This window comes from Myiozetetes cayanensis, unplaced genomic scaffold (genome assembly GCF_022539395.1).
Source record: "Myiozetetes cayanensis isolate MyiCay16 unplaced genomic scaffold, myiCay2020 scf14, whole genome shotgun sequence".
Classification (NCBI taxonomy): domain Eukaryota; kingdom Metazoa; phylum Chordata; class Aves; order Passeriformes; family Tyrannidae; genus Myiozetetes; species Myiozetetes cayanensis.
The window spans coordinates 3893464-3920131 of record NW_026087048.1 but is presented as its reverse complement, the minus strand read 5'-3'; the positions used below and the strand labels follow the sequence as shown (position 1 = coordinate 3920131).

General features: G+C 57.5%; 4 protein-coding genes across 9 annotated transcripts; 1 reads left to right on the top strand and 3 right to left on the bottom strand.

The window, feature by feature from the left end:
- Window positions 1–1584: 1584 nt before the first annotated feature.
- Window positions 1585–5569, bottom strand: LOC126636667 (zona pellucida sperm-binding protein 3-like). The gene is made up of 9 exons (XM_050309091.1): window positions 4884–5569; window positions 3913–4031; window positions 3730–3833; window positions 3387–3564; window positions 3165–3285; window positions 2699–2790; window positions 2371–2513; window positions 2161–2250; window positions 1585–2079 (listed from the first exon to the last, which is right to left on the bottom strand). The coding sequence occupies exons 1-9, from the start codon at window positions 5277–5279 to the stop codon at window positions 1964–1966; spliced, it is 1359 nt and encodes a 452-aa protein (XP_050165048.1). The 5' UTR covers window positions 5280–5569; the 3' UTR covers window positions 1585–1963.
- A 14-nt stretch (window positions 5570–5583) lies between these two features.
- On the bottom strand, window positions 5584–11328 carry LOC126636657 (protein PML-like). Its single transcript, XM_050309073.1, has 5 exons — window positions 11279–11328; window positions 10183–10661; window positions 9115–9692; window positions 7576–8368; window positions 5584–6582 (listed from the first exon to the last, which is right to left on the bottom strand). The coding sequence occupies exons 1-5, from the start codon at window positions 11303–11305 to the stop codon at window positions 6501–6503; spliced, it is 1959 nt and encodes a 652-aa protein (XP_050165030.1). The 5' UTR covers window positions 11306–11328; the 3' UTR covers window positions 5584–6500.
- A 1086-nt stretch (window positions 11329–12414) lies between these two features.
- On the bottom strand, window positions 12415–17758 carry STOML1 (stomatin like 1). Of its 4 annotated transcripts, none has more exons than XM_050309096.1 (8): window positions 17667–17758; window positions 17214–17468; window positions 16873–16979; window positions 16588–16737; window positions 15940–16143; window positions 14968–15196; window positions 14179–14382; window positions 12415–13519 (listed from the first exon to the last, which is right to left on the bottom strand). In XM_050309096.1, the coding sequence occupies exons 2-8, from the start codon at window positions 17359–17361 to the stop codon at window positions 13317–13319; spliced, it is 1245 nt and encodes a 414-aa protein (XP_050165053.1). In that variant the 5' UTR covers window positions 17362–17468; window positions 17667–17758; the 3' UTR covers window positions 12415–13316. The 4 variants fall into 4 exon arrangements, with proteins under 4 accessions (XP_050165053.1, XP_050165052.1, XP_050165054.1 ...); XM_050309095.1 differs by having other exon boundaries at window positions 17569–17714; XM_050309097.1 differs by having other exon boundaries at window positions 14179–14379; window positions 17569–17714.
- Window positions 17725–25967, top strand: LOC126636654 (protein PML-like). Of its 3 annotated transcripts, none has more exons than XM_050309068.1 (10): window positions 17725–17853; window positions 18540–18666; window positions 19406–19973; window positions 20620–21197; window positions 21717–21769; window positions 22180–22251; window positions 22341–22557; window positions 23178–23230; window positions 25061–25217; window positions 25303–25965. In XM_050309068.1, the coding sequence occupies exons 2-10, from the start codon at window positions 18615–18617 to the stop codon at window positions 25872–25874; spliced, it is 2322 nt and encodes a 773-aa protein (XP_050165025.1). In that variant the 5' UTR covers window positions 17725–17853; window positions 18540–18614; the 3' UTR covers window positions 25875–25965. The 3 variants fall into 3 exon arrangements, with proteins under 3 accessions (XP_050165025.1, XP_050165026.1, XP_050165024.1); XM_050309069.1 differs by having other exon boundaries at window positions 17828–17853; window positions 18479–18666; XM_050309067.1 differs by having other exon boundaries at window positions 17834–17853; window positions 18479–18666; window positions 19320–19973; window positions 25303–25967.
- Window positions 25968–26668: the final 701 nt, after the last annotated feature.

Below are 26668 nucleotides of genomic sequence, written 5' to 3'. Positions count from 1 at the left end.
GGCTGCAAGGACCACGAGAGATGCCTGGTCTTACCCTGGAGAGCTCCAGCTCCGGGGGTCTCTGGTTTCCAGGGCTCGATCCCAGCAGGAGGATAAATCCCTCGGATGGATCACCTTGTGTTTACACAGCACAAATGAGCAGAGGGGAAGACCAGAGGGAGATATAATCACAGGCTGTGGGAAGAGGGGGTGTTTCTCTATGAGAAAGGGGATTTCTGCTGTCCCAACTTTATTCCAAGCACAGCACATTGGATTCATGGAATTGGAGCCACGGACTGGCACAGCTGGGAGAGAACATGAACTCAGTTTTTGGGAAAGGCAGAGACCAGAAAGTCCCAGGGCACTGGAAAAGCACAAACCCCTGTGTTGCCCCACCATCATATAAAGCACATCCCATTTTTCCTTATAACAAAGTGTTAAGTCAAAAGCCTCAGTCAGTGCTGGGGGTGCTGCTGGAATTGGATAACTGCTCTGGAAAGCCAGAGTGCTTTTCCCCATCCCCCATTTCCTTATTGACCAGATGTGGCCCCTACTTGTCTTCCACCCTGGCACCAGGGGAGGTATTTTGGCTGTGCCCAATGGCACAAGGAAAGGGGTTTAAGTTAAAGGGTCCCTCTGTGTGTCTCAGCAAACCAGAGACAGGCCCTGCACCTGTGCCAAGGAATGATGAAGGCCCCAAACACCTGGAGAAGACCTCAATCAGGAAGAAATTGGTGACAAGAAGGTTCAGCATGTCTCAGCAGACACAACTCGTAGCCTGGGAAGAGGAAATTTCTTCTCCAGGAGAAGGTTTGGGTCACCTAAAACCTTAAGTTCAGCTTGAGACCCTGTACCAAAGAGTGCAAGGTGACATTTATCCCAGGACATCTGGCTGAGGGGTCTCCAGGGTTCTGGATGACACCCCAAGGCATGCAAGCTTGTGCAAAATATCCCTTTCCTCTGCTTTCTATGACAAAGACAAGTCCCCTAGGGAAGGTTAAAGGGGCTGCAGGATCCTCCTGCTCTCTGCAAATCCAGCCCAAGAGGTGGCCATGCTGTAGGCAAACCCCAGCTGCTCACAGGTGTCCATAAATCCAGGCACCTGAGTTTTCCTCCTACAACAAACAAAGCATCTCACGGTGTTCAGCTGGCCCAATTCCACCACTGCCTAAAAGTGTGAACCTCTCCCAGCTCGTGGAGAGCACCAGGGGGTCCTGGATTTAGGGATGAACATCTTGCCATAATGGCCACTCTGCTGAGCGGAAGAGCCCAAATTCCACAGCACTGGGGGCAAAAAAAACCCACAAAAAACAAAACAACAAGCATGACTCAGGCATGTCAGAAAGTCCCCTTTTTGGAGTGGGGAGGGGGGGAAGCAGAGGAAGAAATTCCAACCCCGGCCCCAAGGACTGTTTATACATTTCAGCCAAGGCTTGTTACATACAACTATGTGTAAACAGTCCTTGGGGCCGGGGTTGGAATTCCTGCCTCTCTCTGTCCCAAGAAGAGCCAAACCCACAGACCCTCAAACTGCGCTCCCTTCCTCATTCAGCAAAGCTACCTTTTCCTCCCAAAAACAGCTTGAGGCAAGAGGAGACTCTTCCAAGTTTTATTAAATGCTTCACTCATCAAGTAAGGAGTTTCCAGCATGGAGCAGACCCACGTGGCTCCAGGAGAAAGTAAAAGTGTTTGGACACTAAACCCAAGTCCATGGTTCTACAGGTGAGCATCTAGGTGGGGATTTTTCACATTAGTCCCCAAAGAGGTGCTCTGGTAGAGGTTCATGGAGGAGGGTAAGGCTGCACAAAGCTCTGCTGAGGGCAGGGCTGGAGGAGAAGAAGATAAAGTTGGGAAATTAAAGTCAGCACAAAGATTCAATGCACCTTCTCAAAGAAGACTTCTCCCCTCTCCTCACCAAGTCCCTCACAGTTATACAATAAAAAAATTATCATTTGAAGGGAGTATAAATCCCTGGTTTCAGCTTTCAGACAGGGTTGCCGTGTTTCTGGCAGACAGTCAGAGCTCCCAGGACAGCAAGGATCAGGATGACCAACCCAGCAACTGCAGCCAGCCCCAAAACCATCCACAGGTGACCTGCAGCTGGGAAGAAGGAAGGAGGTGGTTACAGCCACAGCCAGAACCTGTCCCCTAAACCATCCCCCTTCCCTGTCTTCTCCCTACCTTGTGAAGGGACCCTCCTCACTGTGTGATCCTGCCAGCTGTGGATGAGGAGAGGTCCAACCACAACATCCGCTTCTTCCACCAAGGGATCTGAAAGGGAGGACCTGTGAGCACTCTAACTCATTTGAACCTCTCCAAAGTCTTGGACTGGCACTGAGGAGCCAGCAGGTCATGAAGCAGCTCCAGCCTGGCATAGACCAAGAGACATACCGGGCTGGGAGGGCAGTTCTCTCCGGACACGTCCTCCTGGCCGTTGGGAAGGAGCATGGAGCCTCCCGGAGTGCCGGGCCAAGCCACAGCTCCTCATCTCACAGCAGGAACAGATATCCTGGGTGCCTTCCACAGGAACCCAGCTGGAAGAGAGCCTGGTGACCAGCCCACCCTATGGTGAGAGTGCCTCACGTGCTTTGGGGTCTGTTAGGAGAGACCCAAACCCTCCCACACCCAGGTGTCCAACCCCACCTCCCTGTGAGGTGACACACCAGGAAAGAAGCCCAAGCTCTTCACCCTTGGCCAAGCTGCTGTTCCCACTACTCACAGATTGCTGGCTTTGCTGAAAGAACAGGCCTTGTTCAGAGGGTCTGGAGCTTGGTCAGCTGGGGAGACCTTCAGGTGGCAGGTGACATAGATCTGGGCAGGGCAGGCAGAGCAGAGGGGTTTGGCCATCAGGTGTCTTCATGTCTTTCCCACACACCATGATTTTGATCTCCAGCACCAGGACCACAGACTCCCCAGGGCAGCTGAACCCCCTTCAATTCCTTCAAGCCACTTAGGATTTCAGCTATCAAAGCCCACCAGAAGGGCTTGTCTTGACCACTATCAGAACTGATCCTTGCCTCAGAGGGCCATGATGCAGCAGCAGTGGTACAGGATGACCTCATTCGTGTGTTGCTATGAGGCAGTTACCTTGGGAATGTAATTCTAGACAAAAACCACTTTAAATTTCCTAATGGAGCAAGGCTCTCACCCAGGAAAGGGAGTTAATTGCTTTAAGAATGATTTACCAGATTGCTGGAGTCTCCTGCAAACTTGAATGCATCTACTGCAAACTGAAGCACATCTTGCCTGGGTCTCGGGGATATAAAAGTCGAGGTGGCATCATCCAGCTGCCCATCCACCAGGCACCTGGACACAAACACAGGGCCCAAACAGGGTCCCACTGTCAGATATCATCTCCATAAACCTGCAGAAAGGTCCTTCTGAACAAGGGCACAGCCAGCTCTTACCCACTGAATTCAATGAAGGCGTACTGGGGAGAGGAGGTCCTGTCTGGGGTCGGGGTGGCCACACAGCTGTCCACAAAGAGCCTCAAAGGCACGTGGTTCTCTGCATCAACACCAGCTTGGAAGTGCAGGACCTCTCCCAGCTGAAATACAGTGGAGGCTCTCTCGGCGCTCCAGTCATCTGGAAGGACAGAGGTCACCAGGCACTCTTGGATGGGAAGCTGGTTTGGGCTTCGCTGCTTCCACCCAGGGAAACCCCAGCGGGCACAAGGCCCTGGGTGCTGCCCAAAACTGAACCATCTAGCGGAATCATGGCCACCAGAGGAGATCCTCACCCCAAACTCACCAGTCATGAGGCGCAGGGAGAAGGGCAGCTTCTCCTCAGAGGACAGGGTGTAACGGAAGGGTGCCCACGTGGGCCTGACACCACTGCTGCTCACGTTGTCCCTCCTGGGGAGGAGAAATGCCCACAGCTGAGTTCTCTGTGGCAGCAGAAGGGACTGTTTGGTGCTCACTTGCCTTTGCTCACCTGGGGTAGTGGCACTCGATGGGAACCACGGCAGGGCTGGTGCGGATGACAATGTGATTGCTGGGAGGAACTGGGCTGTAATTTAGGCTTGTGGTGTAGATTAGAGAATCAGGGGTCACCTGGGGAAAGGCAGGGCAATTATCCAGTCATTAAGAGCCCTGTTCCTTTGACCACACACACACACACAGAGCTGCACATTTGAGCTCAGAGACTCAGCACTGAAATATTGTTTCTGGTCCTCAGCCAGCAGCATTTGTGCTGGAGGCAGGTGAGGGGCACTCATCCTGATGTAGGAATCCTCTGGGATGGGAGCCTGCTCCAGCCTGCCCCAGGACAGCCTGTGGTCAGCAGCAGAGCTGGATGCAGACATGCTCTAGCTGATTCTTACTTTTATTCTATAGTTTCCATGCCCTGGAACAACAGACAGGAAGGTCTGGCTCCCAGGATACCAAAGAGTGACTTCATCTGCTGGATAGAGTAAGGGGAGGGCACTTGCTCATTCACATGACCACTCCAAGCCTCTCCCAGGGGAGAGACCATTTCAGATTTAAGTTTTCGGTGAAGTAGCTTCATGCTACACCCCATAAGCAGCACTCAGATGCTTCCTGAGGTATCCATAAGGAGCAGTGGCTCCCAACACCCGGTCTTCCGCGCTCCGCCCTCGAGGTGGCAGCAGCAGCACGAACAGTGCCGGAGCATTTAGCTACCTCTGTATTTATCAGAAAAAAACTTATCTCTCTGCCTCTTCCCTGCTCACCCGAGCCCAGACAACACAGCACAGCTCCTGATCCTCTTGACTGAGGTGTTCAACCTCCAGGAAAACTTCGGAGCATTTCCCTGAGCCCAACCACACCACAGATCCTTTCAGTCTCAGCACCCCAAGGCACCAGGGTGCAAGCCAAGAGGCAGCCCCGCTCCCCTCCTCTCCCCACCCCCCCCGCCCCTTAAGGGTCCAGCCCCCCGCAACTTACCCTGAGGGTGCTGCCACACTCGTGCAGCCCGGCCACAAAGGTCACAGTGGGCTCAGGGGTGCTCCAGAGCAGGGGCGGGCAGGACGCTGATCCCAGGCTCAGATCCGCAGCCCTGACCAGGCGCCCGGTGCCGAAGAGGTCCCTGTGCACTGTGACCACCACCTGTGCCTCCTGGCACTGCACGGCCACGGGGTGCAGCGGGGCCAGAGCCTGGAGCTGGGACACGTCCACCCACGCCCAGGGCTGCGAGAAGGGCCGTGGCTGCCCCAGGGAAGGATCCCCTCCGTACCTCCATAGCTCTGCCTCCCCTCTGAAGACACCCAGGGGGTTGTAAGCAGCCACCTCCCCAAAAACCCAGCACAAGAGAGCCAACCCGAGGCTGCTTCCAGACCTCATCCTGCCTACCAGGGTCCAGCACAAGGAGTAACTGCTGCCCAGGGAGGTTTTATAGCCCACCTCTCCCACAGCCACTCTCCCACCAGGTGATGCTCAGCACACCTCCCATCAGGGCAACTGGAAACAGCTGAGAGACCCAGTTCCCTGTGGAACCCCTGTGGTGGGATTTACCAAGATGCTGGATTGGGTCTCTTGTTCACAGGAGAGATGCTGAGCTTGCTGTGCAGCCAACTGCAGCTAACCCTCCTCCCCTCCTTTTTTTTGGGGGAACAACCAGTTAGGATACACAGAGGTGTATCCCACCTTCAGCCTATATCTCCCATCTCCAGATTAGGGGGTCCTTCTGTAGCAGGGCTGCTGGGGGATGGAGCAGTAGGGGGTGTGCGATAATTTCCTTATCAGGAATAAATTAGAGCTATTTGAAATAACAATTATTTCTAATAATTATTAGAATGATTTGGCCTGGAGCAAAACGGTTCCCATGGTGTGTGGGCAGCCCAACCTTTCTGGAGATGATTCAGCAGCAGGTTGTCCCCTCCACGGGGGGACAAATACTCCAGGGTGGGGTAGATCCAGATGAATCACCCTACAAGCTTCCTCGTGCTTGGTTTGAGGTTATGGGTCAGGAGGAAAAGCAGTTTGGGCACTGAAGTGATACCAGGATGTTTGCTTGTGAGTGCTGGCACGCTCAGTGCTTTGCTTCCACACCCTCAGGTGAGAACCAGGTGAGATGCCCGTGAATTTTAGGTGACATCCGTGGCTTAATCAGACTGGTTTGGCATGATCCAAACTGGACAACTGCCAGCAGGAAAGCTGTGAACCATCTGAAGGAAAAAGACTTGAGTTGTTCCCACAGGGACCAGGCTGACAGCCTTTCTTAGCACCTCCCTGAGCAAACAGGACCTCTCAGTGCTCTCTTCCTTGTCTCCAAGCCAACACCCTTCTCATGGAGATCTGCCTGTCTCACATACATGAGTCATCCTGTGCTCATCCTCAAGCAAACTATGGGACCAGGGGATCCACAGAGGTGCTCCAAACTGTCCCACCTCAATGCCCACACCCCCTAAAGCCTACCTGTGGATTTATCGCTCCAGATGTGACTCACCTGAGCTGTGCAGCCCAGTGTTGTCCCCTGGCCTGTCTTCTAGTTGGCTGTCCTTGGTGGGAGTCATGGGGGACACTGAACAGCCAGTCTGAGCATTCCACTCATCAGCATTGTCTTCAATCCTCATCACCTTCACCAGAGACATCAGGACGATTACAATTTGCACTTTCTCCTCTCTGCAGGGGTGGAGATGGACACCTAAGTGTGCAAAGAGGAGCCCAGTGAGCAGTCAGGGATGGAGATGGCCTTTGCCACCGAAGCACACCTGAACAAGGTGACCACACGGGTCTGTCCCTGCCCAAATCAAGTTCTCTTTCCCCGATGGTCTCTGCTGCTCTGGGGCACCAGCACCACATCCTCATTCCTGGGCTGTGGCCACTCCAATCCCATTGGTCAAGGTTCCCTCTCTGCCTGACACAGATCAGGAAAACTTTGTTTTGTTCAACGGCTGCAGAGGAGAAGATGGGAACTTCTTCCTCCTGAGCTGGGGCAATAAATCATCTTTATCTCGAGTCAACCTTGAAGCTCCCAGGCTTGGCAGGGCTTGCAGGAGGGGATAAGCCCTTCTGATCCCAGGCTGGGGATGCAGAGGCATGTCTTGTGCTGAGATGTTGGCACCTCAGCCAGAAAAGTGCCTTCAAGGGACAAAGTCTGCCCTGGCCCTGCAGCCCTGGGCCCTGCCAGCTTGGCTGGTCTCATTCCAGAGCTCAAGCAGCCTTGAAGAAAAGCCTCTGCAGAAGGTGCAGGTGGCTCTGAGGGCACCTCCTCGGAGGGTCACCTCCTGGAGATGCTACTGAGGCTGAAATCCAGGACTCAGCTCCAGGCTGGGATGGAGACAGGTCCATTCCGCCCAGCCACCATCCATTCCCCCACCCTCCAGCTCTCCCATATGGATTTGCTGCCCTCCCACCCATCCTAGACCTATCAGCCAGGAGGTCCCACGTGCTGGAAAGGAAAAAAAGGAACATTAGTGGTAATCATGCTGCTCCTGAGCAAGTTATTGCCACACCACAGTTCATGGGGGAGCTGCTGCTTTCCAAACCCAGCAAAAGACTAACACACTGTTCATCCCAGGAGGATTTATTGGCATGGCAAGGTGAAAGGGAACCCTAAAGGTCTCCACAGGGACCTCTGGAGGGTTTTCCAAGCAGCCACAGCCCATGGCAAACGTCCTGCTTTGCAGACCCTCACTTCCTCCGCTTCCGAAGCCTCGTGCTGGGCTGCCCGCCCCGCTTGCTCCTGGTGGGATGCAATGATTTGGGGCATTCCCACTCGGACTCCAGGCTGGGGGTCTCGGAGCGCGCTGGGCTGGCAGGGGGGGTGGCAGGAGGGGGTGTCCTGGGGGAAAAGGCCACAGCAGCCGCCGGGACCGGCGGTTCATCCTTCTGCGGGGTGCTGGAAGGGAATAAGTCCAGCAGGTTGGAGGGCAGCGATGGCCAGTCCATGTCTGCGGTGGAGGGGTTCTGTGGGCAGGCCACGAGCTGCAGCAGGGGTCCCACAGCAGAGGAGATGGTGGCCAGGGACTGGGACATGGCCCGGATCTCCTGGGTCATGGCCACTAGGTGCCTGTTTGCCCTCTGCTGAGCTTGCAGGAGGCGAGTGCCCATCCTCAGGAACTTGTCCGCCTGCTGCATGTTGGACCTGGCCCAGCCACCAAAACCTTCCTGCAGGGAGGCCAGAGAGTCCTGGATGCTCCTGGAAAGAGGCACAGTGTCCCCATAGGCTGAGCCTGAGTCTTCCTCTGCTTCTTCCTCCCTCTGAATCAGAAGAGTCTTGGGTAGGGTGGGGGACATATCCCCCTCCTGGTTTGGACACACGTGTTCTCTGCCACCAGAGGGGTCTGGCACAGGCGCACAGGGCTGGCTGTGGGCTGGCAGGTCCACAGGGAGATCTGCTTGTGGTTGGCAATCCTCCCCGGGATGCTTGAGGTCAAGGATCACAATGCTCTCATCAGACAGAGAGTTGTGCCGGGAAGTGGAGGTACCTGTTGCGGGAAGCAGGGATGAAGGAAGCAAGAGGAGATAGTCAGGGCTCCAAGGGTCCTCAAAGCATGACTCGGAGAGGTGCAGAAGGGAAACAGAGGCATGATGTCTACCATGCAGTGGAGATGCAGGTAGTGGGGTGGGGGGCAGATTGTCTCCAGGAAACCCCAAGCTCCATTCAGGACATCACCCCTGGACTCCTATATGGACCATCCATGGCACATGAGCTTGCTCTGGGAAGCTCAGTGGTGGACACCCACAGAAAGCCAAGGAGGTCATGGCCCAGGTCTGGGGTCAGTAGATTCACCATAAAGGATCTCCCACGTCCTCTCCCAGTACAACTGCATTTGGGGACCACCCACCACATTCTGCAAGGGCAAGAGACACCCTTCATTTGGAAGGGATGGGTGCAACAACAACATCCCATCCCTGGGAGAGGCTGGAGTGTGCTCAATGTGTGAGCAAAGTCTGGGTGGGGCACAGCTCCCTCAGCTCATAGAATCATGGAATCACAGAACGGTTCCAACCTGCAGGCCATGGGCAGGGGCACCTTCCACTAGACCAGGCTGCTCAGGGCTCCATCCAGCCTGGCCTTGAACACCTCCAGGGGTGGGAATGGCATCAGCTGAAGCAGATGTTGAAGCAGATGAGAAACCCATGGAGAACGTGGTCTACACAGGGGATATAACCTTCATCTCTGCTTTCAGTTCCCACCTCCCCAACCCACCTGGCCCAAGTGCCTCCTCACCTGGGTGCCCTGTGACACGCTCCACCAGCACCTGCAGCCTGGCCTTGCACTCGGCAAAGGGCCCAGGCTCCGCTTGGTCCCCAGCTGCCGGCAGCTGCAGCCGCTGGAGCTCCTGCAGCGAGCCCTTGATGAAGGGCTGCATGTCCATCACCTCCTGCTCCATGGCGTAGAGGTTCATCTTCTCCACCAGCCTCTCGCCCGCCTCCATCCGCCGCAGCACCCCCTCCACGTGCCGCAGCTCCCGCGCCAGCTCCCGCCGGCCCTGCTCCTGACGCGCCTCCACCAGCCCCAACAGCTCCTCTTCCTCCTGCCGGATCAGCCGCACCAGCTGCTCCACGCGCTGCCGGATCAGCTCCCGCATCTCCCGCTGCGCCTCCTCCAGCCGGGCCGCCTCGCCCTGCAGGGACACGTAGGCGGCCTCGAAGCCGCTCCGGCGCCGCCGCAGCTCCCGCTCCATGGAGCTCAGCTCCTCCTGCCTGCGCTGGGTCTCGCTGCGGATGTCGCAGAACGGTGCGTGCTGGTTGTCCAGCAGCGCGCACGAGCAGCACAGTGCCTTCTCACACCTCTGGCAGTAGATGCTGGCAGGGAACACGAGCGTCCTTCAGAGCTGGCACGGCATTGGGGTGGGAAAAGCAGCTCTGCTGCGCTGGGCACAATTCCCCCTGCCCGAGGAACAGCCCAGGGGAAACTGAGGCACGGGGCTTTGCCTCACTGCACCAGCTGCAGGGGCGGCCACAAGGCTGGGCCTTCGACCCTCCTTTGCTGCCCTCCCTCCTCCCAGGGTGCTGCCAAACCCATATCACACAGACTCATACAGTGGCATCTCCCGAGCTGGAAGGGACCCACAAGGATCATCAAAGTCCAGCTCCAGGCCCTGTACAGGACACTCCAACAATCCCACCATGAGAGCATTGTCCAAGCGCTCCTTGAGCTCTGGCAGCCTTGGGGCCGTGACCACTGCCCTGGGGAGCCTGTTCCAATGCTCAGCCACCCTCTGGGGGTCCCATCATAGGACCCAAAGAGATGGCAAGGACCCACTTAGATGAGGACAAGCCTTCTCAGACCTACCTCACAGGCTGGCTCTTGTGGTCTGGGTTGAAACAGGACAAGCTCCCTGTCCTCCTGCTCCCCTCCAGGAAGTCTTTTGCAGACCCTGCCCTGATGTCCATCACCCTCTTGGCTCTGTGGCTCTCCCACCTCAGGTAGCGCTGGTGGGCCTCAAAGCACTTGGTGCAGAGGAACTCGAAGCACTCGGAGCACCAGAACTCCCCTGATTTCCTGCAGTTGTTGCAAAACAAGTCAACTCCATCCACCATCTGCTTGTAGACCCTCAGCCGGGCCTGCAGGTTGGTGAAGAGCAGGTTGTCCATGTCCGGGATGCCGCTGGCCTGCGGGATGGCCGTGCAGCACACGGGGCACTGCCTGACAGGCTCATTCTTGCCCAGGCAACCGAGGCACAAGGTGTGGAGGCAGGTGAGGAGCTTGAGGTTGGGCGATTCCTGCCGGCAGCCCTCGCAAAGGAGGAACTGGAAGTCATCTTCTAGGAGCTTGGGGAGAGAGAGTGGGGGCAGGGTGAGGAATGAGCACTGAGGAGTGTCTTTAAGAGCTTCTGAAACCTCATACTGGGGGGAGAGGTGACCCAAAAACCGCTCTTGGAGCAACCAGTGAGTAACCACTTCCCACCAGTGATGGCCAGGGCAGAGGTGTCCAGTGCACCTAGGATGAGGTCGGATGGACAGGGCCCTGCTGAGCCCTTCCTTTCCCTTTAGCAAAGAGGAAACAGTCCCCTGGCTATGGGGCTGGGGAGGGCTGAGGAGGGGCAGATCAAAGGATGGGGGCACGGAGGAAACATCTACAGACCCCCGGATGACACTCTGGTGGGGTGGGGACCATCGTCCCTGACACCCACCTCCCTTCAGCCCATCCCTCTGTCCTCCTACCTCCCTCTCCCAGCGGGGGCGGGGGGGGCTGGACTGGGGACCAGTCCCATCCTCCCCACCACCCACCAAACCGGGAAGCAGAGAGACACCCCAAACTCTCATCCCCATCGCCACTCCTCGGGGCAAGGGACTTCCTGGTGTCCTGGACATCTCCGACCCCCTCAAGCGGTCGGAGCCCCCTCCGCGTCCCGCCCGCATCCCTCCCGCATCCCCCCTGGACCGACCGGGGCGCGGGAGCCGGACAGGGACATGGCGAGGCGGGAAAGGATCGCGCTGCCTGCCCCGCCTGTACTTTCGGTTTCTTCGGCTCCGGGGTTAACTCCTCCTCCGGGTCTGGGTGGGGGAGCCTCGGAGAGCCCGCTCCCAGCGCCGCTCCCCGCCCGGGAAACGCTTCACAGCCGGTCAGCCCTTGCCGGCCATCCGGGAGGGAAGAAACCCCAAGATCCCCTCCAAAAGGCGTTTCCCCAAGGAGAAGCGCCCCCAGAAATGTACAGCAGGGTCCCAGTCCCTGCTGTGCTTCGGACGGGCACTGCCAAAGGCGGTTTCGGTGCCCTTTGCAGGCCGTGAGGGAGCTCAGGGGCTATCCTTCCACCTTGGAGAGGATTTCCACGTCCCTTTGTCCTGTATTCTGGCTGTCCTTTGCTCCTTCTTGCAGGGCATCGGTACCCCCAGCCATCTGCACCACGGGGACCACCATGAAAGGGGACCACCATGAAAGGGGACCACCACAAAAAGGGGACCACCACAAAGAGGGGACCACTACAAAGGGGGGACCATCAGGAGTACTTGGGGTTCGCCTTTCCTGGCACCCCCAAAGGGAGTAGGGAGTGGTAGGACACTACTGTCAACTCCTCTGGGGGTTTTGATGCCCTGAGGATCCCCAGAGCCTGGTCCAGGCTGGTGCCACCCAGCCCCAGGCTTTGAAGAAGACATTTAACAGGTGGTTTAGTCATGAAACATTTCAGTTCCAAACATTTCCAGTTTGGAAACATGTTAATTCTCTTTCCTCCTGTCCCATCCTCCGGCAAGAAGCCCCTGGCATGGATGGGACAGGACAGCAAGACCACTCAGGTTTGTCCCACTGGTCCAGCAAAACATCCTGGAGCTGCTAAAGCTGCCTGGAGCTCCGAGCCATTTTAACCCCTGGGGTGCTGGGTGCTGTTGGGGAGCTGAGCATCCCCCAAGAGGCCACATGGCATCCTGCCAGCTCTTCCTCACCATTCCAGGACTTCATGTGTTCATCACAATTGAGCTTCCTTGCCTGGCAGCTCCTCCCATCCTCTGGTCTCTGCCTTGGGGGAAACTGAGGCACGAGGGGTGCAGCCACATCTGCCTGCAGAATTCACGAGCCCAGCACTGCCCAAGGCTGCACATCAGGTTTATTGTCCATCAGATAGAAAGGAAGCTTACAAAATAAATAAATATCTCTATATGCCTATATCCAGTCCTCACCCGCCATGGACACACCTCACAGCACGCATGCAAAAGGATCTTGAAGCACAGATTAGCGCAGTCACTAATTACAAACCACTGTGTGGGGAAGGCAGGTCATTCCCCAGATTGCCACCTCTGCTCCAGCCCCGTTAAGTGCTGGTATCCCATCAGTGGTGCCATGCTGGATCCCAGTTCCAGCCTGCTGGTGGCATCCCAGCCTGGTGCAGCCAGCCCTCGTGGCCCATTTTGGCTGCCCACCCCATCCCACGGCTCCTGTCCTCGGCCACAGTGTCCCCAAGCTCTCCTCCACACAGCCACTCACCTCACGCCCCTTCCAGTGACATCCCTGGCCATGCACCAGGTTGTGGGGACACCAGGACGTCGGTCTGTGCCCTGGTGACACATTGGCCCAGGAAATCAAGGCCGGGTTGGATGGGGCTTGGGGCAACCTGCTCTAGTGGAAGGTGTCCCCTGCCATGGGCAGGGGGTGGAACGAGATGAGCTTTAAGGCCTTCCCACCCAAACCAGTCTGTGGTTCTGTGAAACTGGAAGCAAACTGGCACATGCTGAGGTGCCAGCTGGTTCCCGTAATGTTGTAAGCAGGGGCTGAAGAACAGAGGGAAAGCCAAGGGCAAGGATGGGCAGTGGAGCTCAGCCTCGGTTTTCCTGCTCAGATGTTCACCCAACTCCCACAGCCTCCACAGGAAGGGCAGCAGGAGCTCCAGCATGGCAAGGCCCTCACCACACAGCACGGTCCTCCCAAATGTCCTCATGCCTTGGCACACCGACAGAGACACAAGCACACGGACACGCGCCCACGCACACACTCTATCTATGCTGCTTCATGGCCTTGATGAGCTCCTCCAGCTTCAGGGCCAGGTGCAGGTCACCTGTCACCTGCAGCCTCCCACTCATGTAGGCACTCAGGGGGCGCAGGTCACCCAGAAAGAGGTCCTGAAGATCCCTCTCCGACACTTCCAGAGTGACGTCAGGAACGGCCTCGGGCACGCCGCGGCCAATCCGCCCGCTGCCTGTAGGACACGGTGGGTGGGAGAGGGAGAAAAAGTGGGTTCAGGATCCAGCCTTGATCCAACTGGTGTTTCCCCCCTACATTTCATGAGATTTGAGATGGGCCAGATGACAGACAAGGGCCTGGCAGGGAGACTTTGGAGGCAGGAGTCCTTACACCCTTATGGAGATCAATTTCTCTTGTGCTGCTCCACCCATGTCCTTTACAGTGGTCCACTCCCAAGCCCTGTCCTGCTTTTGCCATGACCACCAGGAAAACCATAGGCAACCGTGAGGGGACACCCTCCAGCATGGCAGGGGCCCTCCATCACTACCCCCTTGTGCTGGTGTCCTACAAGAGTCAACAACTCCTGAGGTCTCCAGGCCAGCCATGAGACCTGGCTGTCAATTTTCCATTAATACTTTGTTTCTGAAGGAAAATTCACGGTTTTAAACCAGAACAAATTATACTTTGGACTTCCAGGGAGTGTGGACTCCAGGTCACGGTCATCAAACTGCATCGGTCACCTGACAGGCCCCTGGGTGGCTTTCGTGGAGGTACCAAAGGGGTTTGGTTTGGGACCTCTGGCCACCAAGCTCGGTGGGGTTCACAGCATGCAAAGGGGGCACAAGAGCAAAACTCCCTCACACCTCCAACACAACAACCCCAAAGAGTGGTGACCTGAGGAGAGGTCTATGAAGTAGGTGCTCCGGGTGCCACTGGGCAGGGCGATGTTGACCTGGTAGGATGCTCCCACCTGGCTGACCAGCGTCTCAGAGAGGACAGACTCCACCGCTGAGAGCAGCTCATCTGCGCTGGGCTTCCTCTGGGCAAGGAGGGGAGCGGTGGGAGGCTCCACCTCGTTCACTGTCTCCACACTGTCTGCTGGGGACAACAGGACAGATTAGGGGACACCTTTGTGTGATGAGCCAGACCCACCAGGAAAGGTCTCCAGAGGCAAGAAAACCACTTTTCCAGCAAGTCTCCAGCTAAGCAAGAAGAGGGCAACTGGCTTTGCCGGTTCCTGCTCCACTGTCTGCCATGGGTTACTCTTCCCTGGCTACCAGGGTGAGGAAAATTATCCCTGAAAAGTTAACGGGGCACAAATCGGTGCAGGGTTGCTGGAGGAAAATCCACGTGACTCTTGGCAAACTCAGGCTCGAGTTTGCCTGGTGGAAATGCTGAGATATGAGTTGGCCTTGAGCCCAGGGCTCCTGCAGGTCTGCTTTCGCCCCTCCCCGCCCCTTCTCCAATGTCTTGTTGAAATGGTGGTGCTGTGGCCACGTGCTGCATGGAGCTGTGCCCAAGGCAGATGTCTCTCCTCCCTGCTACCAGCCTATCTGTGCTGTGCTCGTAGGAGCGTGACATCTCCAGGACTTTGACTCCTCTGTCAGATAGCCAATGGTCACAAAGGTCACTGGGCAGGAGGGACATCCCCCAGCAGAGGAGCAGTGACCCAGGGTTGGTTACCTGCCTCCGGAGCACCGCTCCCACCACTGGCCAGAGCCAGGGTGCTGCCGAAGAAGTGGGCAGCCAGCTGCTGAATGGTGCCATCCAGCCCCTCCAGCCCCGGCACGGGTGGCACGGTGGCCGCAGGGCCCACCAGGCTCTCCCGGGGTGGCTGCAGCACAGCCTCCATGCTCAGCTCCACCCGGTCCACCTCCAGGCCCCACGACTTGGTCATGTCGTTAATCTCCAACTGGGAAGAAAGGGAGAGGTGTTGACAGCCTTGGCAGAGCTGCATATGGCCACACCATGGCACCCCCAACCTATAGCTTGTACTGCTCTGCCCACCAGTGGTCAGAACTACTGACCAGGCTCAGTAGTTCTCCTCCTCCTCCAAGCTGTCAACTCTCACATTCAAACCCTCCTCCCCCAGTTGTTCTCCCAGCTTGGAGGAGGTTGGGACAGGGGACACAGCTCTGTCTTGTTCCTCTTTCCACAGCCCTTTTCCTTGCTCCCCCTGGGCAACACGTCATGGCATAGTGATCCACCAGGCAGTATCTCTGGCCTCCAAACCACCCCAGGCACCCCAGAGATACCCCCAACCTCTTTTTACATCACTCCTTGTAGACACTGAACCCACAAGATCTTGGCCTGGCTCCAGGCTGACTGCAGGACAGGACTCACTACCCCTCTGTCACCACCTTGTCCTTCTTCTCTCACCCAAAGCCCTTTCCAGGTTCCCTCCAGACCTTTTCCTGACGGAGATAAGGAGGTCAAATCACAACACATGAGCCCTTCTGTGCACCCAAAGCCCTTGGAGATGAGCCACAGAGCTCTGGAGATCTCCCTGCTAATCACCACATTTTCCCAGCTCCCTTCCTTGGCCAGGTCTGTGGCCAGAGGGACTTTCAGCAGCTCCATCTTTTCCTTACTGTTACTTCCGCACCGCGATCCCAAGGGTTTGGGTGTCCTGGGGGGCTCTGAGGCAGTCCTCACCAGCAGCTGCTCCCCGATCCTCAGCTTCTCCACCTGGATCTCACGGAGGCTCTTCTTCATCAAGGTCTTGGTCATGGCGTTCTGTGCCGTCATCCGGGTGGCTGCAATGAGGTCCTTCACCATCATGACGGACAACACAGGGTCCCACACCCGGAATTGGACATCGGCACCCATGGAGATGATTGCCCCATCCTTGGAGGTCACCTGGGGCAGAAAGGAGTCAGGAGCTCTCCCTCTCTCTGCCCCACGGCCCCACCCTCGTGTGTAGATCCTGGGAGCAAAGGCATTCCCAGATGTCTTTATTAAGAGGATTATTAGACACAAAACCAATGCAAATAATTAATTTTGGGCTAGCTTGGACGGTGAGGACAGTTTCCAGTATGGGCTTGTTATTGAAAGACATCTGGGAAGGGTAGGGATTGATGGTTTTGGGATGTCTCCAGCCAGGAACACCCACTGAATAAGGCGAGACGATCTTTTTGACCTCAAGGCACGTGAGGACTGACTACACAGCACCAGCTACAATGTCTCTGGCCTTGCCAGGAGGAGCTGAAAGCTGGGTCACCAAGGCCCAGACCATCCCAAAATCCACCTGCTCTGGGAATTTGAGAGCTATTTCTCCATCCCACCCTGAGGGATGGCAGTCACCTTGCAGGGGGGCACGTTGAAGGCCCTCGTCCTCAGATCCACCCGCTGCCAGTGGTCGATGAAGGGCAGCAGCAGGACCACGCCGGGTCCCTGTGGCGCCTGGATGCGGCCTAGGCGGAAGATGATCATTCGCTCGTAGGTGGGCACGACCTGGAACAGGGAAAGTTTAGACCAGGGCAGAAGCAAAACCCTGGATCCTGCAATTCCAGGACTAGGGGCAACTCGTAACAGTCCCCTTATGGAGGTTGGTTGTCATCCCACTCCTCACCTGCTTTCCTCACTTACCTTCAGGGCAAACCACCCCGAGATGGGGAAGGTGACAACCATCAGCAAGAAAACCAAGGAGGTGATAATCCCATGGCAGATCCAGGACAGCCAACCCTGGGAGGTGTCTGCAAGGAGGGTGAAAGGGGGATGTACCTGCTCCAAATCCCCCTGCCCTGCCCATGAACTCCCATCCAAGCCTCTCCCCTCCATGCACCCTGGGCAGTGGGCAGTGTGGGGGGCACCCAGCCAGGGTAACACCCTATAGCACCAGGGGCAATAGGGAGGAAGGCAGCAGCTCCCCTCCAAGTGTGGGAGTCACCTGTGGTATTCCCAGCCATCCCAGGGGGGTTGGGGCTCACCTGTGGCATTCCCAGCCAGTCCCAGCGGGTCTTGCTTGTCTCTGAAGCAGAAAAAGCCCTTCTGGGCACCGTAGAACCCGATGCTGGACTGCTGGAAGCGGTCAAAGTCTCCCAAGGGAAGGGCTTGGTATCCCGACCGGCTGAACATGGTGCTGGTGCCTCACACGGGGCCTTGCTCCTGGTGCTCCAAGGTGCTCCTCTAATCCTGGCTCCCTGCTGCCATCGCAGCCACCTCTGTCCCTGTCACCACCGTCCCTGCCGTGAGAGATGACAAGCCCTGCTGTAGTCACATTACAGGAGGACATTTGCTGGAAGAAATCCAATCCTTCAGGGGCTTCCCCGGCCCGAGTCTCACCCCAGCTGGGGTGCTGGAGGCTTCACATCCTCCCGGAGACCCTCTGGGCAGGAGCCGAGCCGGGAGACAAAAGCTGCGACCCCGCCGTCACTCCTCACTTTGTCCCCCCCGGGAGCTGGGGATGACCCTGGGGTGTCCTCGGCCAGCAGCCCCGTGGCCGTGGGGAGCGGAGGCCGCGCTGAGGATGCTGAGGGGAGGAAGGAGGGAGCCGCTGTCGCTTCCTGGTCTGCTCGTCATGTGGCTGCTGACGGCACAGGGACGAAACGGCTCATGGCTCACGGCTCGGTGAGTTTTTCCGGAGAGGCCCTGCCAGGGAACCGCTCCGCCGGCCATGGGGAAGACGGGGGTCTCCATCACACATTCATCATGGGGGGCTCCCGGGGGTACCCCGACCTCACAGGGAAGCGGGAAAGGTAGTTTTCCTAGGAATTCCCGCTCCGGCGTGGCCTTCCCACCATGCCAAAGCCCCCCACTCTCCATCTCGCCGGCTCAAAAGGAAGTGGAGATCCGAGAGCTACGCTGCCGAGGATAGGGGATGACAATAGTGAGGGTTTAAAGCCCCGCTCGGCTGAAGTGGGAGCCTGACACTGACCCAGACAGAGCAGCAGCTCTTGCAGCCGAGACAGCGCAGCTCGGGGGTCCTATCTGACAGCTGGAGCAGAGCTTTGCCATCCGAACCCCTCTCGGTGCCAGCATCCCCCTGGTGCCAGCACCCTCCCGGTGCCAGCATCCCCACCTGGTTACCAGGGTGCCCCCCGGTGCCGGCTTGCCCTCCCTCCCGGTACCAATATTCCGCCCCATTACCAACATCCCCCCGTTCCCTGCATTTCCACCTCCCTGGCATTTTCCGCCGGTAGGCAGGGGTGGGAGCGGGGAACCCCCATCATCTCACTCCTTTCCCACCCACCAGCTCCCTCTGTCTCTCCTGGCCCGAGCCACCTTCTGTGCCTTCCCCGCCTTTTTTCCACCAGCTCCTCCTCCTCCATTTCCAGCCAGGCTGAGGAAACGAAAGTGGACTGAGGCGGCTGTTCCCTCTCAGCGCTCCCATGCCCGGCAGCCCCACCGCCCCGCGGCCGCCCGGCCACGGACCCCCAGCAGGTAACGAGGGGCTCCCCGCTTTTCTGGAGAGGGAGACGGGATGGGGAGGAGGACAGAGCTCGATCCAGAGTTCCCCAAAGGGACCTGCGGGCACTGCCTGCTTGGAAGGAGGAGTGTGCGTAAGTTTTTAGGGTACAAAACCGTTGCAGGCGGGAGGTGATAAGTGCGGTCCCGGCTTTATTGGCGGGGCGGGGGGGGCGGTTTCTGCCCTGCCGGCCTGGGGCTAGGGGGACGAGGGGTGCGGAAGGGGACACCTTTGGGGACAGAGCTTTGCCAACATCCCAGTGCTGCCTGGGATGTTTCGCAGGAATCTTTGGGGACCATTGCCAGGATCCCCCTTTTCCCTCCACTGCTTTTCCCTCTTGCAGAGCAGGAAAAGGCGGTAGCAGCAAAACGAAAACCATTTTGCTTCAGTTCCCCTGCCCCACCCCCAGTTTTGAAATCCAGAATTCCTGAAAAGGAAGGCGGTTGGGGAGGGTGGAGGAGAGCCTCCGAGGTCCCACATAGAGGGTAGGGGGGAGCACAACCCTTTGCATCCAGCACAGAATCTCCGCGGGAGAGCACCTGGAGTGCTGCCACCTGCTCGCCCTCAGCAGGAGGGATGGAGAGGACCCTCAGATGCATCCTGTGACTCCCCCATCCCTCCCCTACAGAAGCTGGGTGATGTGGGATGTCCAAGGTGGGACTGAGCCTCTCAAACTTCCATCTCATGGGGGTCTTTCCTCCACATCCCACCTAGATGGAGATGGTGCCACTGCCCCCATGGAGACAAGACCCCAGATGGATGCACCTGTGTGCTCACCTCCATCCCACCCTCCAGTGGTGGAAGATGACTTCCCGTTCCTCCTTTGCGAGGGCTGCCGGCAGGAATCGCCCAACCTCAAGCTCCTCACCTGCCTCCACACCTTGTGCCTTGGTTGCCTGAGTGAGAACAAGCCTGTTGGGCAGTGCCCCGTGTGCTGCACGGCCATCCCGCAGGCCAACGGCATCCCGGACATGGACAACCTGCTCTTCACCAACCTGCAGGCCCGGCTGAAGGTCTACAAGCAGATCACCAGCCACGGTGGTCCCACTTGCAGCCGGTGCCGTGGCGAAGCGGCACTGGTGTGGTGCTGCGAGTGCGAGGAGTTCTTCTGTGCCAAGTGCTTTGAGGACCATCAGTGGTGGCACAAGAAGAAGAATCACAAAGTCAGGAAGTTGGAGGAGCTTCGTGCTGAGTCAGCCCATCAATTCTTGGAAGACACCAGGAAGTCTTACAACCTTTTTTGCACCAGTTCCAGTCACCCCGACCAGAGCCGCGTCTGCAGGTGAGAGTGGTGCCTTGTTCCTGCATCCCATCCTGTTCCAAGGGCTTTGGGGCTGCTGCTCCAGGAGCAACCCTGCCAAAGGCATTTCATCACCTGCCTTTGGAGAGGAACAGCTGCAACCCTGGTGAGACCCCAGGCAGGAGCAAGGTGTGAGAGGGTCTGAGGGAATCATATGAAGCTGTGCTAGAGGAGGTTTAGGTTGGATATTAGGAAAAGATCCTTCCCCTAGAGGGTAGCTGAGCGTTGGAACAGGCTCCCCAGAGCAGTGGTCACAGCCCCAAGGCTGCCAGAGCTCAAGGAGCGCTTGGACAATGCTCTCATGGTGGGATTGTTGGGGTGTCCTGTACAGGGCCTGGAGCTGGAATTTGATGATCCTTGTGGGTCCCTTCCAGCTCGGGAGATGCCACTGTATGAGTCTGTGTGATATGGGTTTGGCAGCACCCTGGGAGGAGGGAGGGCAGCAAAGGAGGGTCGAAGGCCCAGCCTTGTGGCCACCCCTGCAGCTGGTGCAGTGAGGCAAAGCCCCCGTGCCTCAGTTTCCCCTGGGCTGTTCCTCGGGCAGGGGGAATTGTGCCCAGCGCAGCAGAGCTGCTTTTCCCACCCCAATGCCGTGCCAGCTCTGAAGGACGCTCGTGTTCCCTGCCAGCATCTACTGCCAGAGGTGTGAGAAGGCGCTGTGCTGCTCGTGCGCGCTGCTGGACAACCAGCACGCACCGTTCTGCGACATCCGCAGCGAGACCCAGCGCAGGCAGGAGGAGCTGAGCTCCATGGAGCGGGAGCTGCGGCGGCGCCGGAGTGGCTTCGAGGCCGCCTACGTGTCCCTGCAGGGCGAGGCGGCCCGGCTGGAGGAGGCGCAGCGGGAGATGCGGGAGCTGATCCGGCAGCGCGTGGAGCAGCTGGTGCGGCTGATCCGGCAGGAGGAAGAGGAGCTGTTGGGGCTGGTGGAGGCGCGTCAGGAGCAGGGCCGGCGGGAGCTGGCGCGGGAGCTGCAGCACGTGGAGGGGGTGCTGCGGCGGATGGAGGCGGGCGAGAGGCTGGTGGAGAAGATGAACCTCTACGCCACGGAGCAGGAGGTGATGGACATGCAGCCCTTCATCAAGGGCTCGCTGCAGGAGCTCCAGCGGCTGCAGCTGCCGGTGGCCGTGGACCGAGGGCAGCCCGGGGACTTATCCGAGTGCAAGGCCAGGCTGCAGGCGCTGGTGGAGCGCGTCACAGGGCACCCAGGTGAGGACTTGCCATTGACGATCATGGAATGGTTTGGGTTGGAAAGGACCTTAAAGGTCATCTCATTCCACCCCTGCCATGGGCAGAGACACCTTCCAGTAGACCAGGTTGCTCCAATGCCTGTCCAGCCTGGCCTTGAACACTTCCAGGGCTGGGGCAGCCACAACTTCTCTTCTTCTTCCACTTTTGCTCCCTGCAGCAGGACAAGCCCAGATCCGTTCCTGTGGTTCCTTATTTCTACTGGGGCCAAGAGTTGCTTCTTTGTTTATATGGCCAGAGGTCTTTCTGGTCTCCCACCAGTCAGACAGGCTCTGGTGATGATGATTTCTGGGTTTCCAGAGTTTCCTAAACCCTTGGGCCATCCCAGACCAAAGGGCTGGGAATGGGAAAAGAGACCAGATCTGCCCCTTCCTTGCTGCAGCTGTCAGGCACGTTTTTCCCAGCTTGGCTGCTGCCAGGGCCAGGTGGGAACTCTGGAGGCTCCGATTTGGGATCTCAACCCTGTTCTCTCCATTTCAGATACTGAATCACGACCTGTCTCTGTGGTCGAGGTGGCCCTGGAGAACAACCTGGTGAGACATCAGTGTTTCATCCCTCTGTGGTGCCCTGTGGGGAGGCCTCCTGCATCAGCCAAAACATGGATTCTCCCTTCCTCTGACCTTTCCCAAGGGTCTACCTTCCCCTCCCCAGCCCATCAGTGCCATTTTTTCATCAACAGCAAACCCCCGGGGCTTTCCAGTACCCAGGCATTTACCTACCCCATCCCACTTCTCTGAGCCCACTGCTTCATCCCTCACTTTCCACAGGGAAAACCACAACTATAGCACAGACCTTGAGCCAAGCCACAGGGCCGGGCTGTGTCTCAGTTTCCCCCATCCTGAGGATGTTTCTGCCCCCCACGCTGTCTGGGGACACCCCAGCCCTGCTGAGGGGTCAGTGTTCTCCAGGTCCACCCTAATGCTGCTCTGCACTCTCTCCGCAGCAAGAGGATCAAGTCCAGCACAAAAAGCAGAGCACCTCGCCCACCAACCTCGAGGAGGTGCATATGGACACGGTAAGAACCATCCCAGCCAGGCAGGAGCCCTTGGGGACCAGGAGTTGCCACCCCAGCACCTTCCACCTGCTGTGCTCTCCCCTGTCCAGGCTCTCCCTGTCCCCTCATGGCACAAGCGGATGTTTCACCACATGGAAAGGGGCAGCCAGATCTCTCCCAAAATGCTGAAGCTGGAGTGTGACGACACATCGGGCCCCAGCAATCCCAAGTCAAACCAGTGGGATTTCCAGAGGGAGCCCGGCACCTCCGTGCCCAGATGGAACTGCAGCAGCACCCCTGCCATCAGCAGCCACACGGAGGATGCAGGTGGGGGCCGTAAATGTCGCCCTCCTTGCTATCCCATATTTTTCTCTCCATTATGGGGGTCTGTTCCCGTCCTTTCTGCATCCCCAGGCACTCAGAGCCTTGGCCAACCTCCCCTAGACCAGAGAAGCAGAGGGTGGGAGCTCCTTCCCAGGGAATAAATACAACAGCAGTGCTCAGGGTGGATGTGGATGCTCCATCCAGCTCCATGTCCTGCTTTCAAGGTAGCCAAAATCCAAGCTTGGGGAAGGGCATATCAGCAGGGAAAGTGCAGAAAGACTCCTCCACCTCCTGCTCCAGGAGTAGTAAATTTTCCTGGTGCAAAACCCACTATAAATCTTAGGAAAACACATTTTCTTCCCTGAGCTGAGCCAACCCCACTGCATCCCGCAGTGAGGAGTCCTGGGATCAGCTCTGCAAACAGGATAGAGAATGAAATGCACTTCTGGAGAGGCTGGTGCAGGATCCGTGGGGTGAAGCAGCAGTAGAAAGGTTGCCCCCACTTTGGGGTGCATCCAAGGGCTGAGTGGTTCTTGGTACTGCAGCAAAACTCAGGAGAGTTGATCTGGTGGCATCCAAAAACACAGTCTTGGAGCTTCAGCATCCTCCTGTTCCTCCCACAGAAATCACCAGCATCATCATCTGCAGCTCGGATGACAGCGAGGAGGACACGGTGGTGAGTGTAACGCCAGACCTCCCTCCTTGAGCTGCGCTGCCAGAGAAGAGGCGGCCGCACCCCGTTGTCTCTGGGTGCATTTCCCTTTCCTCCAGCTGTGCTTGGAGCCAAGCCTTCTCCTTCCCAGCAGCACCCAGAAACTTGCTTGTGGCTTTCTCTTCCACTTCAGGTGCTCCCAGGTGGCAGGGCATCTGGGCCATCCCAAATCTCGTTCTCCCAGGCTAAGGCCTTTGCTCCTGGTTTTCTGTAAACACCACCTCGGTCTGCTCTGAGGTGGGATCCTCCGAGGCAACCCTTCCCAGTCGGTCTTCGTGGCTCCCTGGGAAGTGGTTCTCAGCTTAAAACCGATCAATTTTGATCTAAAAATCAAATTAGTGAGTTGAATGTAGCATCTGTGCTCGCAGAGTTCATCGGCCCTGTACCTGCATGGGCTGAGACGCTCCTGGGAGCCACCGGAGCAGGGATGGACCACCTGAGCACCCCCAAAGTGACATTTCACAGCTCTGGTGCTGCGAACTGGTGTGTGGCAACCAAATGGCCTTGGCTGAGGTGGTGACGTGATCCAAGGGGTGGGATCTTTTATGAGATACCATGTCACTATCACAAGAAGGGGACACCCTGGAAATGAGGCAAGTGTGGCTGATTTGGGATCGGGAAGTGGGGTTGTTTTTCCAATACTGGCTTAATGAGGGGTGAACACCTTTTTTTTATGTATAAACTAATGCAGAAGCTTTTCTTGCTCTTTCAATAAAGCTGTTCCCATATTAAATCCCAGCCACTGCTGGCTTCCTTATTCATTTCTTCCTATCCTGTTTTTCCTGGCTCCTCTGATTCATCTCTAACAAAGGGAAAAGAGAGTTGTGGGGCTAAAACCTGTCCCCAGTCCCTCCTAGTGGCAAAAAATCACAGGGCTAGGGCTTTGGGGGATGTTAGCAGCTTGCTGGCAGAAATCCCTGAGTGAACCAGGTGTCCTGTAGTATGATGTGGATTTAAGGGTGTAGCAAAGAGAGGTCCCAGAGGTAAAAATCCCACATTCCCTGAGCTGAGGAGCCTGAAGATGTCTGTCCAGCCATGTTTCCACCACTCCTGGACTGCAGGTGAAGTTGTAGAGAGCTGGTGTGGAGGGAGATGGATGTCTCATCGCTGCAGGATACCCAGGAAAGAGGTGCAGGATTGTCCTGGGGGGAAAGAGGGAAGGAAACCAAGGCTGGAGCCGCTTGAATGTGTTGCTGTCCTACTCCTGTAGGGAGATACTCACTGTGGATGTCCATCCCTGCTGATGCTGGGCAGGGGCTGGGTGGTGTGGTTACTTCTGTTCATCCTTGGGAAGCGCTGCTGTAGGCACTGGATCTGCTGAGCCTGGAGAGGCCCCAAACCTCCTTCTGACCTGATCCAGCCTTCCTGATCCAGTTTCTTCTAGACATCAACAAGATCTTTAAGTATGTCATGGAGTGAGATTGCTCAGGCATGATTATGTCCCTCCATGATCCGCATCCATATGAGATGAACAGCAAGGGACAGCAATCCCTGGACCTGTGTGGTAGTGCCTGAATCCCAACCCTGCACAGGACAAGCTGGATTCAGGGCTCTACTCTGGATCACGTGTCTCTGACCCTGGTTTTGGGCTCTCAGCAGGGTTCCCCGTGGCCAGCCCACTCCGGACACAGCACACACCCAGTGCCAGGACATCACACCTGTGGTTTTAGTGGCATTGCCACAAGCAGATCCCCTGTCTGTGGCCAATGATGCACCCAAGGGTGCTCCTCATGCCTTCCCAGCCAGGTCCAAGCAGGCAGATGGGACTTGGATCCCTTCTCCAATCTCTTGCAGGCCTTCAGCGAGCCCAAGGACAGCAAGAAGCCCTCCAGCCCCACGTGGTCCAGAAGTGGCACCTCACCCCACAACAGCACTGGCCCCACCAGCCCCTTGGACGACAGGTTGGAGCCGGGCGCTTTGGTGTTCCTCAGCCTGAAGGTTGATCCGAGAAGTGAGCATTGCCTTTTCCAGGGGCTGAGGGGCAGAGAGGGGCACCCCCAAACACTTACTCCAGCCTCGTCCTTTCCCCTCCGCAGCCCAGCTCATCATGGAGATGGCGGCGGTGAACGGAGACCACTCCTTCAAGACGGTGATCCAGACCCCCGAGTCAGTGCTGGCACTGCTCCCCCAGAGCATCCCCTTGGAGGTGGGGGTGCAGTACCTCCTCTGGTACCTCTCCCTGCTCCCCAGACCCGTCCTCATCCTCTATAACTTCTGGGGACTGGAGCTGCGTGCTCTCTTTAAAGCCCTGGATGCCACGGGCAGGAAAGGGGACTTCTGCCGTGTTGTGTGTGGTTACATGGATATGTTGTCCTTGATCAAGGACAAAGTGCCCGAGGCCCGTTCCTACAGGCTGAAAAGCCTGCTGAAAAGGTACCTGCAGCAGCGACTCGGAGAAGGCACCCTGCCCAAGGCCAAGGCCTTGCAGGATCTCTGGGGAGCCCTGGCACTCCCTGTGAGCCTGGATATGGAGATGATGCTCACCCACCGCAACGCGCAGAGCTACACCCTGCTCTGGCCCTTTGTGCAGGAGAAGCTGCTCACTGCGAGGGTGGCCAAGGCGCTGGCACAGCGCAACCTCGTCCTCCGGGATCTGGAAGAGGAGTGAGCACGACCCTGGGGTGAGCTGAGCTGGCCAGGTCTCAGGTTAACTGCACCAGGGATGCGGGGACGCAAGGATGCTCACCAGGGACACAAGGATGCTCACCAGGGACTCAAGGATGCTCACCAGGGACTCAGGGGTGCTCACCAGGGACGCAGGGATGTTCACAAGGAATGCAGGGAAGCTCTCAGCAACATTAAACAGGACTCCCAAACCTTCTCTGCTCCCAGCACTGAGCTTAAAAGGTTCAGGCCCATGGGCCAGCTCTAGGGGGAAGAAATAGACTAATCAAATTAACATATTTATCAAATAAATGACACAACACAGGCCAATGTAATTTATCGGGGCATCTTTCTTCCTCCTTTTTGCAGCTAGGCAAGGAGGGGAGACGCTTTGGGTTGTCTTCGCCCTGCCTCGCTCCCTCCCCCTCAGGACCTCCCCCCCTCTCAAGTCTGGATGTGGCCCTGGTGACAGTCGGAGGCGGCCACATCGGGTGTCCCCGAGCAGGGCTGTGTGTGACACGGCAGTGAGTGGCACATGCCACCAGGTGTCCTCTTTGTACAGTCGCACACGGCCTGGAGCACCGGGGCTGGCGCCGTCCTCGGGGCGCTCACACTCACTGGTGCTCACGCTCGCGTGTAAACTCACTCGTGCACACTCACACGTGCTCTCACACCCACTTGTGCTCACTCACACCCACACGCCTCACACCACCCCGCACCCCCTGGGCCCACCAGTGGTCCCTCCTGTGCCTGGGGGGTACCGTGGCCGTCACTGAGGTGTCTGGGCTGCTGTGCTGG

Excerpts from the sequence above, each read along its gene's own strand:
- LOC126636654 (XM_050309067.1), top strand. Across the intron at positions 18,667-19,319 it reads CGGCCACGGACCCCCAGCAG|AAGCTGGGTGATGTGGGATG; the intron begins GTAACGAGGGGC and ends CCTCCCCTACAG. Across the intron at positions 22,558-23,177 it reads CAGCCACACGGAGGATGCAG|AAATCACCAGCATCATCATC; the intron begins GTGGGGGCCGTA and ends TTCCTCCCACAG.
- STOML1 (XM_050309096.1), bottom strand. The coding sequence starts at position 17,361 with ATGTTCAGCCGGTCGGGATACCAAGCCCTTCCCTTGGGAGACTTTGAC. Across the intron at positions 15,197-15,939 it reads GGATCGGGGAGCAGCTGCTG|TTGGAGATTAACGACATGAC; the intron begins GTGAGGACTGCC and ends CTTTCTTCCCAG. Across the intron at positions 14,383-14,967 it reads GAGCGGTGCTCCGGAGGCAG|CAGACAGTGTGGAGACAGTG; the intron begins GTAACCAACCCT and ends TGTTGTCCCCAG.
- LOC126636667 (XM_050309091.1), bottom strand. The coding sequence starts at position 5,279 with ATGAGGTCTGGAAGCAGCCTCGGGTTGGCTCTCTTGTGCTGGGTTTTT. Across the intron at positions 2,251-2,370 it reads AGAACTGCCCTCCCAGCCCG|ATCCCTTGGTGGAAGAAGCG; the intron begins GTATGTCTCTTG and ends CCTCCCTTTCAG. Across the intron at positions 2,080-2,160 it reads GAGGAGGGTCCCTTCACAAG|CTGCAGGTCACCTGTGGATG; the intron begins GTAGGGAGAAGA and ends CCTTCTTCCCAG.
- LOC126636657 (XM_050309073.1), bottom strand. The coding sequence starts at position 11,305 with ATGTCCCTGTCCGGCTCCCGCGCCCCG. Across the intron at positions 10,662-11,278 it reads TGTCCGGCTCCCGCGCCCCG|CTCCTAGAAGATGACTTCCA; the intron begins GTCGGTCCAGGG and ends TCTCTCCCCAAG. Across the intron at positions 6,583-7,575 it reads AGGCTTCGGAAGCGGAGGAA|GTGTCCATCTCCACCCCTGC; the intron begins GTGAGGGTCTGC and ends TTGCACACTTAG.